General features: G+C 40.2%; 1 long non-coding RNA gene and 1 gene segment (V, D, J or C); one reads left to right on the plus strand and one right to left on the minus strand.

The window, feature by feature from the left end:
* LOC148143537 (uncharacterized) overlaps nt 1-19,199 on the plus strand; it is a 551,904-nt gene that overhangs the window by 351,478 nt on the left and 181,227 nt on the right. The window lies entirely within an intron of this gene.
* Nucleotides 16,346-19,199, minus strand: part of LOC122543617 (Ig heavy chain C region, membrane-bound form-like) — a 32,873-nt gene continuing 30,019 nt past the window's right edge. Inside the window, 1 exon segment of the C gene segment in view lies at nt 16,346-18,301. Coding sequence covers nt 18,293-18,301 — 9 coding nt within the window.

The raw sequence follows: 19,199 nt of genomic DNA on the forward strand, positions 1-19,199 counted from the left end.
CAGTGAAAGATGGAGAATTGAATATGCAAGATAAGAGAAGCAGTTAAGCAAGCAGTTTAAATCGCTTTTTTGAGATTGTATCTTGATACAGGTTGTAGTTTCTGATAGTGTCACTGGTCGGTGGTCGTCACTGCTACACGTTCCTACACTCGTATTGAACACAAACCGGAAGTAAACGTTTCGTGATTTTGCAAAACGATGTGTGATTCACCTATAGTAACAAACTTAGAATGAGAGGCCAATCGGAAGTAGGAAACGACTGTCTGTGATCACATTTAGTAAGCAACGAATAAATCAATATTATTAAACTGCGTCACGAAATGTGAAATTATTTCAGGTTAACTGTCCTTGACTAATGTAAATCTATCATGGCGCAATATTCATTGCCATCCATGGAATTTTATACGAGCGTTTTATCAAGAATAACATCCTATTTCAATGGTATGCATCAGTCCTTAACATTTATGGAACGCTTGAATAGACTGGATCTTTGTGAAACAGTGTGTAACAGCATTGAACAAAATAATTTGAATCCAGGTGTTATCTACATTTATGTTAAGTGGATCCTGCATTTAGGTGAAAAGAAAACGCTTGTTTCCAGCACAAATAGTTTGACTTTAAGAGAACGTTAAGTTATTTAAATGAATTTCTTTCTGCCCTTTTGACTAAGTTACATAAATTGTTATCGATAATCTTTGGAATATTTTGCTTTGAAATAATACCAAACTTTAAGTATTTTAAGCTGTCTTTCTCTCCCACTTACTTTGGCGATCTATAAGTTTGAAGCAGAAATAAGGAACATTAGGAGGGAGGACGATATGTTTTCCATTATTACACCAAAGAATGTGCACGCAAATGTCTCAGGACAATCAAAGAGGAAAAACAAATACTATATTTTAGTATTATAGCATATATATTGGAAAATATAGCACTTATTTTCCACTCTGATTGCCCTGAGAAATGTGAACGACTTTTAACTGCATTTTGAAATAGCCTCACAAAATGTTCAGTTGCACCAAATCCTCGAAAGTTCTCAGCTGAATCCAGACAGGCAACTGTCACTAAATAAGACAGAGGAAACGGCAACAGCAGATCCATCTCCGTCGAACATGCATGGCCGAGTATCTGACGATTAGAGCTCGATTTAAGAAACTGATACACAGATGAGTGAGAAATGAGCCTGACATTGTCATATGCACAGAATCAATTTCCCAAACACCCCCATCACTACGTCGAAGCTACTAATGTCCCGTTTATATGGCATAGACAGCAGAGTGGGTGACGCATTGGAAACTCGGTCAGGAGCGACATTGACTCTACAGTTCATGAATTCTCATGACATCAGGTCAACAACATGCAGGGGAATCCCGTCAGTCCAAACAAACAGTACTCTCCCATTTTGAGCACGAATTGAAAGAAGAACTAGAGTGTAGTAACATATAGAACAGGTGGTGGGGTGACCGATAAGAGGAAAAAGATACTTGACCTCATCTTCATTAATATGTCTGCTGTTATTGCACCTTGCTATGACAGTGTTGGTAAGAGTGACCAATGCACAGGCATGTCATTATAGCACAAAGCATTGCCATAGTGATCATAGCTGCATTTGTGTTGTGTACAATTGCCCTCTTGCTAAATATGATAGACATAGAATAGATCTAGCAAATCAAAAGGGAGCATCAAAGCAGCGGCATGCAGAATCATCAGCAGAAAATTGTCCTCCAATGAACTTGCAACCTCATAATTTGGCATAGCCAATCTACAAGAACCTTCATCAAAGGGGTTCGTCACTTGTTCAATTACACATGCATGAAGGAATATTCGGAGCAGCGCAGAGTGATTTTATGTTTCCTATTTATTCTTTTATACCAAACTTTTTTATTATATAACAAATATTTAAATATCTGGAAATTGATGTTTTGTACCTAAAATGCTGATAGAAGATGTAGAAAAGCACAGTGATAGAGTGCCTTCCTCTGGGCTGTCGAGGCCTGCATTGACACCCATCTGCTCCACTGGTTTGTACTGTCATCTCTGAACTTAATTAGATAAAACAATGTAAAGTGAGATTTGCTTATGGGAAAAGATAACCTTTCACTTTTCTCTAAAAGCAATTTCGGGTGGGAATGGTACTGTTTAGGATTACTCTGCAGCTGCAGTGCTCAGTCACTTGCCTTGAACGTGACCGATAGCTTTTTTTTTATTTACAATAATCTGTATGAGGATTCTGTATCAATACTGGGACCTTTGCTGTTTGATATGTACATTAACGACTTGAACGGGAATGCAGAAGCACTATCTAGCATGTTTTTGGATGACTCGACAATTGGTGGTATTGTTGGTAGTGAGCAGTTTTTCTTTCTCTGAGCAGAGTCTGATATTGATCATCAGGTCAATTGGGCAGATAGAATGTAGTTCTATATAATATGAAGTGATGCACCTAGGGAGATTCAGTAATGGAAAAACACATATAACAAATCGTACAACCTTAGGAAAAACTGAGGAACAAAAGGAACTTGGTATGTAAGCCTACAGAAACTTGACGTTGCCTGCAGAGGTGGAGTGGTAACGAAGCATATGGGATATTTGTCCTCAAAAACAAAGGCGTAGAATGTGGAAGAAAGTAAGTCTTGTTGCAACTTTAGCAATCAAGCAGGTTAGATTACAGAGAGAATATTGTGTACAGTGCTGGTTGCCGTATCACATGGATGATGTGACGAGAGTTGAGAGGACGTCGACGAGATTCGCCAGGATGTTATCTGAGATGAAAATAATAAGGAAAGACTGGACAGCTAGGTTTATTTTCACTGCAGCAGAGGAGGCTGATGGGATTGGAGTAGATGGGATTGAGGTACACAAAATTAGAAGATGCAGAAGAATAGGAGATTGTGAGATTTTATTGCCCCTACAGTTCACGTCCATAACAGCATGTGGCAAAAGTGCATGGGATGGAGTAAGTGGCTTCAAGTTGGCCTGAGGAAATTTTCTTTGATACAGGCGGTGTGCAAATATCGAAAATGCTGCCTGAGAAAATCGTGGGTGCAGTCTCATAACATTTAAGATGCATCTGGTTGAATAATTAACGTGCCAGAGTACAGGAGGCTATGCAGCAAGTGCAGTTCAAAGGGATAAGTAAAGTTTAATGTTTGGCTAGTATACTTCTTTTTTTATTTTCAAAATAAATGTAGCCTGTTGCATTCCAGAGACAATTTGATTGGTAGAACTACCCAAATTAAAATCCAACATACACTTTATTCATCCACTGTCGTTAAAGTGCAGCAAAAAATAAAGGTGGAATCGCAATATAATTGCTCAATAAAAAAATTAATGGAATGATAGATATAGTAAATATTGCTGATTGACTTTTCCATGAACACTCCCCTGGCAAAATATAAATTCCGAATACAAATTGTCTCACATGTAACTTCCGTAGCCCAAGAGGAAAGTGTCATAAACAAAACATCCTCAACGTCTCTAGCGACTGGGAGAGAGTTTCAGATTGGATTACTTACAGTGTGGAAACAGGCCCTTCGGCCCAACAAGTCCACACCGACCCGCCGAAGCGCTACCCACCCATACCCCTACATTTATCCCTCACCAAACACTACGGGCAATTTAAAATGGCCAATCCACCTGACCTGGACATCTTTCGGACTGTGGGAGGAAACCAGAGCACCCGGAGGAAACCCACACAGACACGGGGAGAACATGCAAACTCCACACAGTCAGTCGCCTGAGGCGAGAATTGAACGCGGGTCTCTGGCGCCGTGAAGCAGCAGTGCTAACCACTATGCCACCGTGCTGCAGCTTCCAATCCTGCTGAGACACCAGCAGCAGCTGTTGAAACTCAAAACTGCAAGTTAAAAATCCTGGTCTGCTCGAGCTTGTCCAAGCCATTGTCGCTTGTTTCTATTGTGCCAACGTCAATAAAAAAAAACTCAAAGCTTCACAAGTTGTTTATCTCGCATAGACTGCTCGTCACGTGTCCAGAGGTCAGTATCTAAAAGAAAGCACGACCAAACACACTCTTGAACATCGTGGTGCCAGCGTACCTACCTCCCTTACAAAATGAAATATGAATGCAAAATGATGCCTTCATTTTCTGAAACGCTTAAGTCTTACATTATTAGGTCACACATTTCACATACATTGCATTGAATCGAAGCCAATAATCATTAAACATTCAGTGCTAATGTTTACTTTAATACTTTTTATTCTCGTATACATCCATAGTCATCAAAGTCACAACAATGTGTCAGCAATTATGTTCTCTCGTCCTGCCACGTGTGTAGTTTTCGAAATGCATGGCTGCAATAATAAGTTCCACTGAAACAGTCTGTAATTCTTGTGCTTAAGTGTCTCCATAAACATTAAGTGGTTTCATTCCGCACCATACATTTGTCTCAGAAATATTATTGCCAATATACATTTCGAAAAAAATTACAAAGCTGAAGCTTTCCCTTCTCAGTCCTGGCATATTTCTGTTCATGACTTTTCAATTCTCTGGAAACATTCCCAATGAATTGTTTTTTTTTTTTCTGCATTGTGATCTTGCAAGGATACAGCACTGACGGCCATATCATTTGTATTGATACCAAATTTTAATAGCCTCACTTACACTGGAGCGGACTTTAACGCAGCTTTCAAGCTGTCAATGCCTTTGAAAGTCCTCCATCCATTCAAATTTTCTGTACTTATTCAATAAGTAAGTCAGTGTATCAACCACACTCATAAAATGTAGTACGAACATCCGATAAAATACGCACTCAAACCCAGAAACCTTAGCACTGCCTACTTCAACGAGGACAGAGGAAACTCTGAAATAACATTGACTTCATTAGTTTTCCTACACATCTCTACGTTCGCCATTTTAAGTTATTTTGAGATTAGACTTCGAAAAACAGAAATTAAAAATATTCTTTCTCTCTTTCTTCTCTTTCAGTCTTCATTTCCCCTCTCTCTCTGTCTGTCTCTCTCTCTCTCTCTCTCTCTCTCTCTCTCTCTTGCTACCTTTCTTCTGTTAGGGCCTCCATTTCGCTTTAATTTTCATTTGCTTTAAATTGCAATTGAAATGATTCATTTCATTTTCTTTTATTTTTTTCTTTTGCCAGTGTAATTCGTTTATTTTCTTTGGTCCTGCTTCAGGTTGCGACACTTACAATTGAATAGCAGCCATTTCTAAATATTCCAGTCGTATTCTCTGGAAATTATAAATGTTGCGTGCTTGTCATAGTCATCTCCCCTTTCCCCACAGACACTGCCAAACCCAATTCCAAGTCGTTTGCCAATTGTGAAAGCTTTGCCTCGCTCACTTTATGTAAAACACCTCTAGTGAACCTCCTCGACCCCTGGGAAATACTTATCGACTGAAAGAGCAATTATTACACAAGGCCTATTTATACCAACCGAAAGCAACGCCTCAAATGAAAGATACCAACACTCAAAACTTATTACCTTTCAGTAATCCTAAACGGAATCTGGCATTTGAGATTTTGATCTCGAATTTGTTGTGGACCATACCAAACCCTCTCAAATATATGTGGAGTAGATTGTCAGAACGTGGATTTTTTCTCATTTTAAAGGGATGTTTCAAACGTTGCATTCTAAATAAAATTCAATTGGTCCAGCTAAAAGATGTTGAGTTTTACGGTACCGTTAATTTGCAAACAAAATAAAAGTAAAATAAATAATTGGCTTAACTCTGACCCTATTGAAGTTTTTAACACAACAACAAATATATTAACTATTACTAGTTTACTGGACCAATATCGTAGCATCCCAAAACCAAAATCTTGGCTCGGCCAAGTACACAGCAATCGAATTTCTCGCAGGCAATTCTCCATTTCAGGAAGGTAAACATCAAGAAAAAGTCTGAAAGAAAGAGTAGCAGGATGAGACGTACTGAAGGTTCCAAACCCACCTTCAAGACCGCTGCAAGAATTTCTTCTGAAAATCTCAAACAAGAAAGTCTTGTTTCTGTGGAAGCTTGTCGAAAAATATTCAGGCTGCTTTTATTGTTCAAAGCTTTATAAAATATAACCTTAAGGTTTCACAAGTTGATAACCTTATAGACTTTGAAGTAGACAGATGGCAACTCTGATCTCAACCTTGCTTCACATAAAAAAGGGTCAAAATGCACTTGTTAAATCTGTAGTATTGTTGTACTTAGGAGGAAAAGAAGATGGGATTTTATACTGCATCTCAAATGACCTATTTCAAGATGACCTCGTTGCATCAAAGCAAATCTGTATGGAAAGTAGGTCAACATAAATGATTTTTTTAAAAGAAAATCATCCAAATGGCAGTCAGCTTCTAATGGTGTAAGACCAGTTATGTAGATGACGTAAGATCTGATACGTAGATGACATATGTTTTCAGATGCACTGTCATGCCTTTAATCCTTATATTGTACAGATATCTGCAAAGGAAATGGACCCTCTGAGAACGAAACTGTAGAAATGAAAGCAGTAGCGAAAATGCGTTGGTGTAAAATTGAAATAATTATGGAACGGAGAATTACAGAATTAGTTAGAAGGCAAGAAACTGGCAGGTTGACAATTGAAAGGGAAACACGTCATTCGTCACAACTTCAGGCTCATCGTTGAATATCAGTGGTGCAAAAATACTTAAAACCAATAATTGGAGAAAATAAAACAAACATCCCATAGATTAGCTTTAAGTGCAAATTGCAATTCAGGTTTGCAAAAGGCAGACAATGCTTGAGAAACTATTCTTGAAGTTATACAGGAAGCTCATGAAGGGAACGGAGAGTTGTGTTCTCTGAATTGGTTTTACGAAATAGCTTTCTTACTATAGAAAGGTGGGTTTTTCAAGGAAAAAGGTCAGATTGTTGGAATACAATAACCATTCCCCGTGGGAAAATAATACACTGATCATAAAAAAGGAGGACATGCTAATTTTTCAGATTGGTCGAAGTGTTGCGTTTTTAGGTGTACACAAAAGTTAGACTAGCTAGTGTTAAGTAAAAGCTTGAGTCTTGCTGAAAAGAAAAAAAAGAAATTGTTCTGCCGCATTTTATTACGCCCTGGACAGGTCAGATACAGAAATATGAAATTTCAAGCGATTGCATAAAAGTGGAACAGTGAGAAATGATTTTGACCTTTGATTTTTTTAAGTTGATTGAGATACAGTCCAAGCTTAGCAACTCGTGTTTGCAAATTTTCAGAACTTCATAAAGTGTCATGATTTCGCTCACATTTCTTCACAATCGATTGAGCTATGAACGTGAATCATTTTTGACTTGCGTGGGATATGATATATCAATGTACAAGGATAGGTTCCCTGCAAAGAAGGGAGGATATCATACCCCCATGTCTGTGGTGATTACCCAGGAATATGACAAGAGTGTAGCTACCCGTTATTTTTGAATGGCAATGCATTGGTGGATGAAGTTGAACTTCCAAGAAAGCAGCACGTTTTTCACACTCGTAAGTAGGCTGTGTATAGTTGATGGGTTCAGATTCTACATACAAGGATATTTTTTGTGTAGGCGTAATTACCTAACTTATGGTCTTCTTGGCTGTTAAAATAAGTTTACAAAAGGAAACCAGTCCTTTCAAACAAGGTGCAGAGAAAGAAAGTGGCACTTTTGAAAACTTGGCAGATATAGTTCCAAACCAGAATGCATGAACGAGCCCCCTTCAAATCAGGAAAAGTACATTCAGAGTACTTTTGTTCAAACAAAGGACGAGAAACTATGAAGGAGAAAACGAGACAAAAGATGAACTTGGATACAAGCCAAAAACAACCAGTCGGCAAACCTACCAAACAATCGATAAGCTGTTTTCGGGTCAGTTGGGCTGACATACAAAGAATAGAATGAGAAGTCTAAGTTTCGAAACTTTTGCTCAGATTGCAATATTGCGTTTGTAGCTTCCCAGTACATTTCTATTAGTAGAGTCAGAGTCGTAGAGTCAGAGAGTCAGACAGCATAGAAACAGACCCTTCATTCCAATCAGTCCACAAAAACATGATCCCAATCTGAACGAGCCGACTTACCTGTGTGCGACCCATATCCCTCCAAACATTTCTTGTTCGTACACGTATCTAAATGCCTTAGAAACATCATTCATTACTTCCTCTTGATTTTCATCACACAAGTGAACAAGTCTTCATGTAAATGAGTTTCTTTTCATATCTTTTTAGTACCTTTAATTTCTCAACTTAAAAATATGCCCTCTAGTCTGGAAATCCACCACACAAGAGAAAATACATCTGCTGTTAACCTTATCCATATCCCTCATGTTTTTATACACCTCTTTAATTGCACCTTTCAAGCTCTTGGGGGAGAAAAAGGCCCCAGCCTATCCTGCCTCTTCTTCCAACGCAAACATTGCATTCCAGGCAACGTCTGGTTAATCTCTTTTGAATCATCTCCAGCATAATGCTATCATTTCTTCTGCAGGGAGATCGGAACTAGACACATTTATCCAGGTGAAATCTCACCAACGTCATAGTATTCTAAATGAAATGTTCCGACTCATGTACACAAAGGTCTGAGCAATGAAGACAAACATGACAAACGTCTTCTTGGCAACCCTATCTATATGTGATGCAAACTTAAAGAATTATGCACCTGAAACCTAACTGTCAGACCTGTATGTGTATGATTCACAGGTTTCGCCTGAAATCATTTATTTTAAAAAGGCAAAACATTGTTTACTCTTCAGTCATTCGGTAACTGAACTGTATTTATAGCCAATGCAAATATTTCTGCAAGGATCCCCGCCGTTTCCTGCCTAACTTCCCGCAAAGTCCCTGGATACAATGGATTAAGTACTGGAGATTTATCCAATTTGAAATTATCGAAGACGTCCAAGATTTTCTCTTCTGTTTTGTTAAATATTATTTTGTTGTGTTTTCGAGGCTCCATTGTTTACGTCCACCGGAAAAACTGATGACTAACACTCATTTCATATCTGTCCCATCTTCTGAGGTTCCACACAAGGAAGACATCGTTAATGTTTAATGAGCTATACTTTCAGTCGAGCTGTTCTTTTGTTCGTTATGTACTTACAGAATACCTTTGGATTACCCTTAATCTTAGTTTCTCACGATATCTCATATCTTCTATTTGCCTTCCTGATCTCCCACCTGAGAATGGCCCGTCACTCTTTACACTGTTCAAAAGGTTCATTAGAACACGGTTGTTTGTATTAGATATGTGGTTTTGTTATTATTGACTCAATATGTTTCCTGAAGAAGGGCTTATGCCCGAAACGTCGATTCTCCTGTTCCTTGGATGGTGCCTGACCTGCTGCACTTTTCCAGCAACACATTTTCAGCTCAATATGTTTTACATCCATTGTGTTCTCACCCTGCGAAGTTATATTTCACTCTAATTGGAGCATAATGACTCTGGACTCTCGCTATCACATTTTTGAATGCTTCCTATTTATCAGACGTCCCATCACCAATGAACACTCTACTCCAATCAATTTTTGAAATCTGAAAATCAAAACATGGAGCTGCCAGGCCTGTTCTTACATCGCCCAGAATTTTGTCATATGACATCCCAAGCCAATGTTGCAAATCACCAGCCTTACCTGTAAGAGGCCTAACATTGAAATAAACGCAAATTAATTATTCAGAGATTTTTTGCAAGGTTTGTGAAGGTTTGTAGCTCAGGTTGAGATTTAGGTTGTAGGTTTGCTCTATTTTTGGTGTTTTTGACGATTTTTAGGAATTCCTGGGTGGATTAGATGGAGTGCTGTGACTCTTCTAATACGTATTTCAGTCTTGCGTGTAATTCTTTGGCCAGTCTGTAAGTTGGTGTTCCGGGTAGTGCTACTATAGGTCTGAGGGGGGCTCCTGGTTTATGGATTTTTGGTAGACCATAGAATCGTGGGTTATTGGTCCCGTCGGGTATCATTTTCTGGAATTCTGTCTTGTTTAATTGTCCAGAAGTGTGTAATTTTCTTAGGAGATAGGATAGAAGAGTCACAGCACTCAATCCACTCCACCCAGAAATTCCTAAAAATCATCAAAAACACCAAAAATAGAGGAAGACGAAGCAATGATCTCATTCGACGTAACAGCCCTGTTCACCTCCATCAACATCGATTTGTCAAAGGAAACACTTACCACACTTTTAGAAGAGACCATCACACACACACCAACCACCATCAATCACATTACCAACGAAAACATCATGAAGCTAGTGGACCTGTGCCTCACCACCCACTTCACTTTCAACAACATAGTCTACAAACAAACCAACGGCACACCCATGGGATCTCCGCGATCAGGATTCATAACAGAAGCAGTAATGCAAAGACTAGAACAAACAGCCCTACCAAACATCAAACCAAAAATGTGGGTCCGCTACGTAGATGACACATTTGTCATCACAAAACGAAACAAGATAGAAGAGACATTTAACATCATCAAAACACCCTCACAGGCATAAGGTTCACCAAGGAGGAAGAACCCGACAACAAACTCGCATTCCTGGACGTCACAGTCGAAAGAAAGGACAACGGAGAACTACAAACCTGCATATACACAAACACTGATCAAATACTTAACTACACCAGCAACCATCCCAACACACACAAACGAAGCTGTATCAGAACACTATTCCAATGAGCCACCACACACTGCAGCACAGACGAACTACGCAAAACAGAGGAGAATCACCTGTACAACGTATTCAAGAAGAACAGATACTCAAAAAATACAGTGCGCAGATTCCTCAAGAACAAACCATGACAAGCAGACCAAACACAGCCAGAAACCCTAACCACCTTACCATACATCAAAGAAATTTCAGAAATGACAGCCAGACTACTAAGACCCCTCGGAATCCTAATAGCACACAAACCCACCAACACTCTCAAACAAGAACTAACAAACTTAAAAGAGCCAGTACATTCCATGGACCAAACCAACGTCATCTACAAAATTCCATGCAAGGACTGCCACAAACACTACATAGGACAAACAGGAAACCACAACGCCATAAACAAACACATAGATCTAGATGCCATCTATCAACCCCTCAGAAAACGAACAGGAAATGACATCACCACAAACCCCAGGAACCCCATCCCGGAGAAAGATATTAATAGAAAGCAGGAGACAACAGCTTCGCTTCACTTGGAGGTCGCCACTGATGATGTTACCTAGCCAGGTAATAAAACGTCTGGATATCAAACCTACAGCTCAGCGAGTAAACCTACACCCGAAATTATTCAGAGTTTTATTCATTCTTTGACTTGCTCTTCTCTGTCTCCTGTCATCAATTTATTCTTTCCAGAATCACAACCGTCCTCATCTGCGTTTCTATTTAGTCTGTTAATTTGTCTTCGTTCACCCCTTTTCTTTCGTAGTTTGCAGGATCCCTTAATATAATTTGAGAAATCTTCCCGCAAGGATATTCATTCCTTTGAAGTACTGATAAACCCATTCTACTTGAGCAGGTCTTTTCTGCCCCAAAAGAGAAGCCAAGGGTCTAAGAACCTAAACCCCTGAACATGACACCCTCTACAGACATTGACTTATCTCCTTTACCCTTTGTTTTTTTTTCCATTGTTTGAGTAAACCAGAGAATCCTACTTATGGCGTGCTGTTTTTTTAATCTTCTACCTAACCTGTCACATTCACTCTGTGAAGCCTTAAATATGTTATTCTTGCAAATACGTGCAATAACTTACGATTTCTCACTCTCCCCCTTAACGATATGCTTCAAACATTTCGAGATCTTCTGATTCCTAACATTAGGAAAACATCCTTCGATCCTACATTCACGGTTATAATCGCAGAATAACCTGTCTGGCACTTGACGGGACAATCCCTTAATACTGATTGCTTTAAATTTTCTCAAACGCTGCCTAACATAAGACACATTCATTGTGTCCAAAGTTTGACTGTCTCATGAATTTTCCTAGCGGAGACCATAACTAAGAATTTGATTGTGAAGGCAACAATCACAAAAGACTTCTGAAGTAATTTCTTACCTTTCGTGACAGTCACCCATCTCTCTGAGTATCCTGCGCTTTAATCACTTCTCCAAATCAATTAGCCTGACATCTCTGTGTCTCTTGTATGAGCTGAACGTTATTAAGTCTAAAAAGAAGCAATTTAAAATGACACCTTGAACACAAAATAAACGACTTTTCTGCACCAAAGACTTAACATCGGGCATGCAGAAATTAAGAATTTTAAAAAATCAAGCGTTAGAATCTTAAATAAAATCAACCGCTGAGTTAAAGGATTGAGTAAAAATTGCTCCTGCTCAAATGTTCCAGCAGACAGCTTTCAAACTTCTGATTTAAAAAGCAACTCAATGCAGATGTTGTCAAAGCGTCGGCCTCTCCAAAAACTCCATAAACACTACACCACGTAAAACAAACTCGCCTCCACAATTTAAAACAAGTATCTTTAGCAATGATTGAATCAACATAAATTCTACACATATAAGTTTCCAGAAAAATAAACGAGCCGTCCACGTACAGATCTCTCCAAAAGGTCTGTCTTGAACCTCGATGCTCCAAATGTAGTACAAGGGTAACAGTATTCAAATACATAAATTTTGATAAAAGGCCTGTGTGTGCTCTTTTAAGATTAGATGGATTTGTAGTGATCTCTTATACATATTAGATTGATGAATATTTGTAAGCAGCAGATATGACTTCGCTATGTCAGTTCGTTTGCACAATGCATGTATTCTTTTTTTTATCGGGGAAATAATACACTCCACTTCCTGTGGTGCCCATTAATCCCCTGTTTATTTTTTTTAATCTTTTTTTTTAATTTATCCCCCACACTACCACCTAAGTGCGATAGTGTTTATTTTTTTCCCCAGCACCCATGGTGTGTGTGTGCAGGTGTGAGACACAGTGAAAGACACAAAGTGCACGAATCTTTGTTCAATTTCCACCACCAGGAAGCTAGGAAAACACCCAGGTGGCCAGTGACAAACACTGCCCTTCACATCAAAGGACAATGCTGTGTGATCAAAAAAGTGAAGGGGAGGGTAGAGACTAAATCACAATAGAGTTGGAGGGAGAAATAATGCACTCCACTCCCTGCGGCGCCCACCTCTCCTTGAACAACTCCAGGGTGTTGGTGGACACCGCGTGCTCCTTCTCCAAGGACACCCGGGTCCTAACGTAACCGCGGAAGAGGGGCAGGCAGTCGGCCCTAACGACCCCCTCCACGGCCCGCTGCCTGGACCTGTTGATGGCCAGTTTGGCCAGGCCCAGGAGCAGACCCACGAGGAGATCTTCAGACCTGCCCTCCTTCCTCCGTACCGGGTGCCCAAAGATCAGGAGCGTGGGACTGAAGTGCAACCAAAGCAGAGGAGGAGGTTTTTCAGAAAATCAAAAAGATGCAAACGCCCACACCCAATATATACATGGTCCACGGACTCCACACCGCCACAGAACAAGCAGTTGGGCTGGGAGTCCGTGAACCACCGCAACCTGCGGTTGCAGGGGACTGCTGCGTGCAGGACCCTCCATCCCAGATCCCTGAGAGAAAGGGGGAGGACTCCCGCGTAGAGAGCCCTCCACTGGGGATCCCCACCGCCCGGTGGCAAATAGGCACGCCAAGGCATGTCCGGACGGTGGATGAGGGAGAAGAGGTGGACGGTGTGCAGCAGCAGTCTATATAGGGCCCGCCTTTTTACACCCTGAAAGGGAACAAAATTAAAATTCCGGAGGCGGCTCAGGTTGTGGGGCACAGGCTCCCGCGGGAAGTACGGGAACTTGGGGCCAATGTTAAATTCCGTCCGGGCTGGGGTGAGCGCGGACGGGATCCCACCGCACACCTGAGCGTCCTCCAACTGGTGCACTACATCGGGTCCGAGCACCGCCGTTTTAAGGCGTCGGATGGCGGTGGCCACGTACCGGACGTCTACCGCTGCTCTGCTCGCTATGTCCTGCGGCAGCGTCCAGCCCAGGCCCCCGGCACCCAGCACGTCCCCGACCCTGGTCACCCTCGCCGCCATCGCCCTCCCCTCCGACAGCCACTCGAACCTGCGAGTACGGAGATGCGGATTCCTGATCAACGGTTCCCTGACGACAGCCGCTACTCCAGCCGGAGGGTAGGCGCGGCACGATTCGACCATGTTCCAAACAGTGATCAGGTTCTGGTAAAAGACAGGCAGCGTCTTGAGGGCGACCTCCAAACCGTCACGGTCGACGAACAGGAGCTGCGTGTCGTAGTTGAGGTTACGCACCTGGTGGAAAAAATACGTCACCAGGGCGCACCACCTAGGAGGAGGCTCGACGTAAAGGTATCGCTGCAAGATCTGAAAGTGGAACGTCGCGACCTGGGTGCGGATGCACACCAGCGACTGACCGCCCTCCTCAATAGGGAGACTCAGAACCTGCGCAGCGACCCAGTGCATCTTTTTGTCCCAGAAGAAGTCGACCAACGTTCTCTGGATGTCATCGACAAAGCCAGGAGGAGGGACCAAAGTGACCAGCTGGTACCACAGCATGGCGGCCACCAGCTGGTTTATGACCAGCACTCGACTCCTGTAAGATAGCACTCGGAGCAGTCCTGTCCAGCGGCCTAGGCGAGCCGAGACTTTGGCCTCCAGCTCCTGCCAGTTGGCCGGCCAGCATTCCTCAGCCGGGTTGAGGTAGACCCGCACAATACATGTATAAGCCAGTGATAGTTTAAATTATGCACAGGCCATTCTAGAGTAAATTTGGAAACAATTGTCACGCACAGTGTGCATTAACTCTCAAAAGATGGTGGTTCCTGGGAAGTTCAAATCAATTAATGTGTGTTATCGAAGTTGTCAAGGTGCATAGAATTAAAGTCTTAAACGTTTTTTGTGTGAGACGTTTTTTACGATCTAAATGAACTAAAGTATTGTCTGTCTAATCTGAGATGTTGCCTCCGTTTCCTCGGACATGCAATAGCTAGCGTTATTCTCTAGGTGGCGTGAAATGCTGTGACATGAACCCATTCTCCTTTACAGAAGTGTACCATGACAGCAAAACATACACTGATTTCTGACCGTGCTGCACTGTGTAATTTTCTGCGGGAAATCCATTAAGTATGGCTTAGTTTCGAATTATAGAAAGGACATGGCTTCAAGTTATCTCCTGAGATAAAAAGCTGAAAACTTTCAATTGAGTTTCGCTTCTGTATTACACAATTGAATTCGCCCGTATGACTGCGATAAGTGAGGGAAGAAGTTATGCACGGAAAACATACTGGCAGGATTTCTTTTGTCTTGTATAATTCGTATGAAGCATATTGGTGAAACCAGACAAAGATTAGCATATTCTGACCATCACACAAATCAGGGACATAGTATGCGAGATTTAACCTCACTGTTCCTTGAACTTTTGCGTTGTTTTCAGGCTATTGAATTTAATGTTAACCATTCAATTGTTTTGCAAGTGTGTTCTTGGACTCTGTAAGGTATTAAAATCACTTCTCGAAATCCCAATGTTATGTCACTTCTGCCCATATTTTTCGATAATATGAAAGGGAGTGAAGCTATTTCATGTGTAATGTTGACGATTTTGAACTGTTCCCACAATGTTGACGACGTTTGAATGAATGCATATCAATAACTATTGTAAATCATTGACTCAAATTTGATTTTGTAGACTAATACAATTTTCAGCTCTCCTAATGCTTCCGTACAAGAGCTTTTGAGGCATTTGCAATACTCAGGAAATGCATGAAATGAAGCTGTTTTTGCAAACTTTAGGACATTGAAAGCATCTAATGTGAGGTCTGTCTTAAATTACAGATATATGTTAGTAAGGGATCGCGTTAAGAATGAGCTACGTAATGAAGCCAAGCGATCTTGGGACTCTCGCCCTTGCTTGCTAATTCAAGGTGTGCCACTAAAAATGGACGATGTGTCTCAGGCCACTGACAATGGACAATGCGGCTCATTGCAGTAACATTTTGGGGTGACATCTTATAAGATTGTTTAAAAGACATTGTAAAAATAATTTTCAATATCGGCCCAAGATAGTGGTATCTCAGTAAGGACCAAATTTATTGACCTGTACCTTCAGCATTGGAAAATCAGGGATCATTCACTGCACAATGTCAAATCCCTGCCTTCTCCTGTAATGATAAAGCCAATTGCATTCATAAGCTGTATAATAATTATTTCAACACTAGCCATAATATCCAATGCTAAGATATCAAGATCTGCTAATTATTTTTTTCAATAATTGTTTTATTTTACTGAATCGAGCTTCCAAGTCTGTACAGTTAGTATAATTATTTCTGTCTTTCATGAACAATGAAGAACTCAAGACTATGATGCAGCTGATTGCTAAAATCCGTGACACTAATTCAATGACTGTCTATACTGCTTCTTTGTTATGTGATGAATTCAGAACCACGTTGCTCTACTGTCTGGAAGTACAAGGTCATTCGTTAGCATGGGTTCAACCAGCGCTTGCCATCTAGACATGTTTTGTGCAGTCCCCTATGTAATGTAGATTGTAACAGATTAAAAACAATAATCTCGCAAGGAGGAATTGTAGATGGGAATTAAGAGCTGGTCGTTTTAATGCTGCCTACTTCACGGGAGACAGTTTCCATTCGACCTGACTTTCCTACCGGTAGGAAACATTGAAAGTAAATGAATAGAGCTCTGAACACCGGTTGTTTATTTAAAACTTGATTTTTTAAAATTTTACTTGCAAAAGCAACACCATTTATAAAGCGAACGTAGGCAATTATTGACGTAGTCATTGGAACGAACTGAATAACATTGAACTTCGAAAACACATGTTAGTTTTTAGGCCAGAGTTTCAGCAAAACAAATGAATATCAACATGGATCACAAAATAGCAAGCACATTTCACACCTCTACATTGAAGAATATAAAAGCAGTAACGAAATGAAAACACAACAGGGACATGTATTGGTGACAGCATTGCATTTCCACAGTTCGGGGAACTGAGTGCAAGTTTCTACTGTTTCAGACATTACATTTTTCATTTGAAAATCACAATCATGACAGTCTTGTCAATTAAGTCAATTCAAAGTCTCAGAAACACGTGGGAATACAGTATAAGATACTGAGCAAGCAAATGACAAAGATGTTACAAGGTTTGGAATGGCCCAGTCATTTCAGGAATGAATCACTGATCCACTCAAAACGAGATTTATTCTCTTATAATTAATCATTTTCATTGCAACTTGTAAGGTTTGCAGCTGGATAAACAGCAGATAAATCTTTCATTTGCATTCTAGCTATGATTATGCAGACCATCTTGTGTCGATTTGACGTTCTTTTGCCTTTGACAGTAGAGAGAGATAACGAATCGTTTTAAAGTATGTTGGAAAATAGCCCTTCGTCAATTTGCCTTTCAGCAACTATTATAACAACAATTTTGATGGAATTCGTAACAATGGTTTAAAAAAGGAATCATATTTGGAACACTTTTCCACATATGTGTTGTTACTGACAGTAATGGCAGTGCACAGTACCCATTAGATTTCTGCAAGAATGTGAAATCCTGGGACTGTGTTAAGGTGGAATACAATTGAATGCTACTCTCATGAATTTTTATTAAGTGCTCTCTAGGCTCTGTATCTTGAAATATCCTGAAGATATTTTCAACATTGCCTTCGTTAGTTCAAGCAAACGAAACGATTACTCACATTCAGCACTGATAGCCTTAGTATTTAGCAAATAACAAAACAAACAGAGGAATTCTTCATCTCGCGCTAGCAGATTATTAGTGAACAACAGTGGGGAGAAGAACGTTCAAGCTTGTAGATTTGTTTTCAAGTCATCTCAAACACAATTTTTGGATGATGCATTTTTTGATTCTATACTAATGATTTGAACTTCTGTGATCTATCTAATGCTCTTGGGTAAACGTTCTATGTTTGACCGCCTGTCTGTTCGGAAAGTTACTCTTTACTAGTCACAAATATATATCGAAAATACCTCTTACAGGCTAGTTACATTAGATACACATCAAATTTTCAAAATGTTACCAACATTTGGCAACTTTCAAAGATTTGTCTTCACCTTATTAAATTGGGGAAGTGTAATTTCCTCAGTCTGAAGCAGTTACAAGGAATTTCCTTAACATCAATACATAAAAAAGAAAGCGTGATGGCAAACATTAATGATGAAAAATGTGCGAGCAATTCCCATTCCTTAGTTGAGAGTAAATAGGATGACACGTTGAAGTGATGCCGTGGAGCAGTCAAAACGGTTGAGAGCGAAAATCGATTCAATGCGATTTGCGATCAGCATCTAATGGAGCTTTATTCACAAGCTTTCAATGAAATCAGATGTAATTACTTTCAATAGTGGAGGTCAGTTCACCTGCAGGGAGGAGAAGTGCAATAATTACGAGAAGAAATGTATAAAAACATTTAGAATTCTAATGCATTCACAAAAAGGCAAAAACAGACGATAGTTATGAAGTCGGGTCATCTGGAATATGATCTGGAAACGATTGACAAAAGATCACGCCGAGGTAACCTCAACTCTGGTTAGACATGCCCTGAAGTATGGAAAGAACACAGAGCAATTTAAACTAGGAAGAAAGACAAATGGAGCATAGATTCATGTTTTCAGAGATAATTAAGTTCAGTTGCACAGGAGACAAATTCTCTGGTGATTTAGCAAATCAAACGAGTACAAATAAAGGTAGATCATGGCCCCTGAGGGCAAATGTCAGGTTTGTTTTTCAATTGATGAAGACAGATCAAGTTTGATTTCAAAACATCAGCAAATTATAAGTTCCTGTTATTACCCTGATTGAATTAATTTTCGTTCTACAGCGTCATCCTGCCAGCAACTTGAAATGGCCTCACTGAAAACAGTTGACACCGTGATCACTGCTTCAGTAATGCTGTGCCAACATATGCTTCAGAGGCCAGTTAAAGGAAAACTGTAAAAGCACACCCTGAAGCATATAACGACAAATTGTTGAGAATCAAATTTCGAAAATTTCTCCAGGAAATTCCAGGATAATCTGTTTTCCATGCTCTAGCAAACCCGAAAGAATTAACTGATGACACATTATGTATGTGTGCTTTCTTTAAAATACAAGTGATTAAAATTAAAAATTATAATTAGGCTCATGAATACTCCTTGAACACGTCCAAAGAAACTATGAAACCTCCTCTACTTTAATCTGGTGCCCTTTGAAATGAGGTTCTCACCTACTTCCTAAGCAACCAACTGTCATGCAGGAATTCATTTTTTTTCTGAGGCA

The sequence above is a fragment of the Chiloscyllium plagiosum genome, unplaced genomic scaffold, assembly GCF_037043375.1.
Source record: "Chiloscyllium plagiosum isolate Xiang-an unplaced genomic scaffold, Cpla_swu_hap1 HiC_scaffold_27, whole genome shotgun sequence".
NCBI lineage: Eukaryota > Metazoa > Chordata > Chondrichthyes > Orectolobiformes > Hemiscylliidae > Chiloscyllium > Chiloscyllium plagiosum.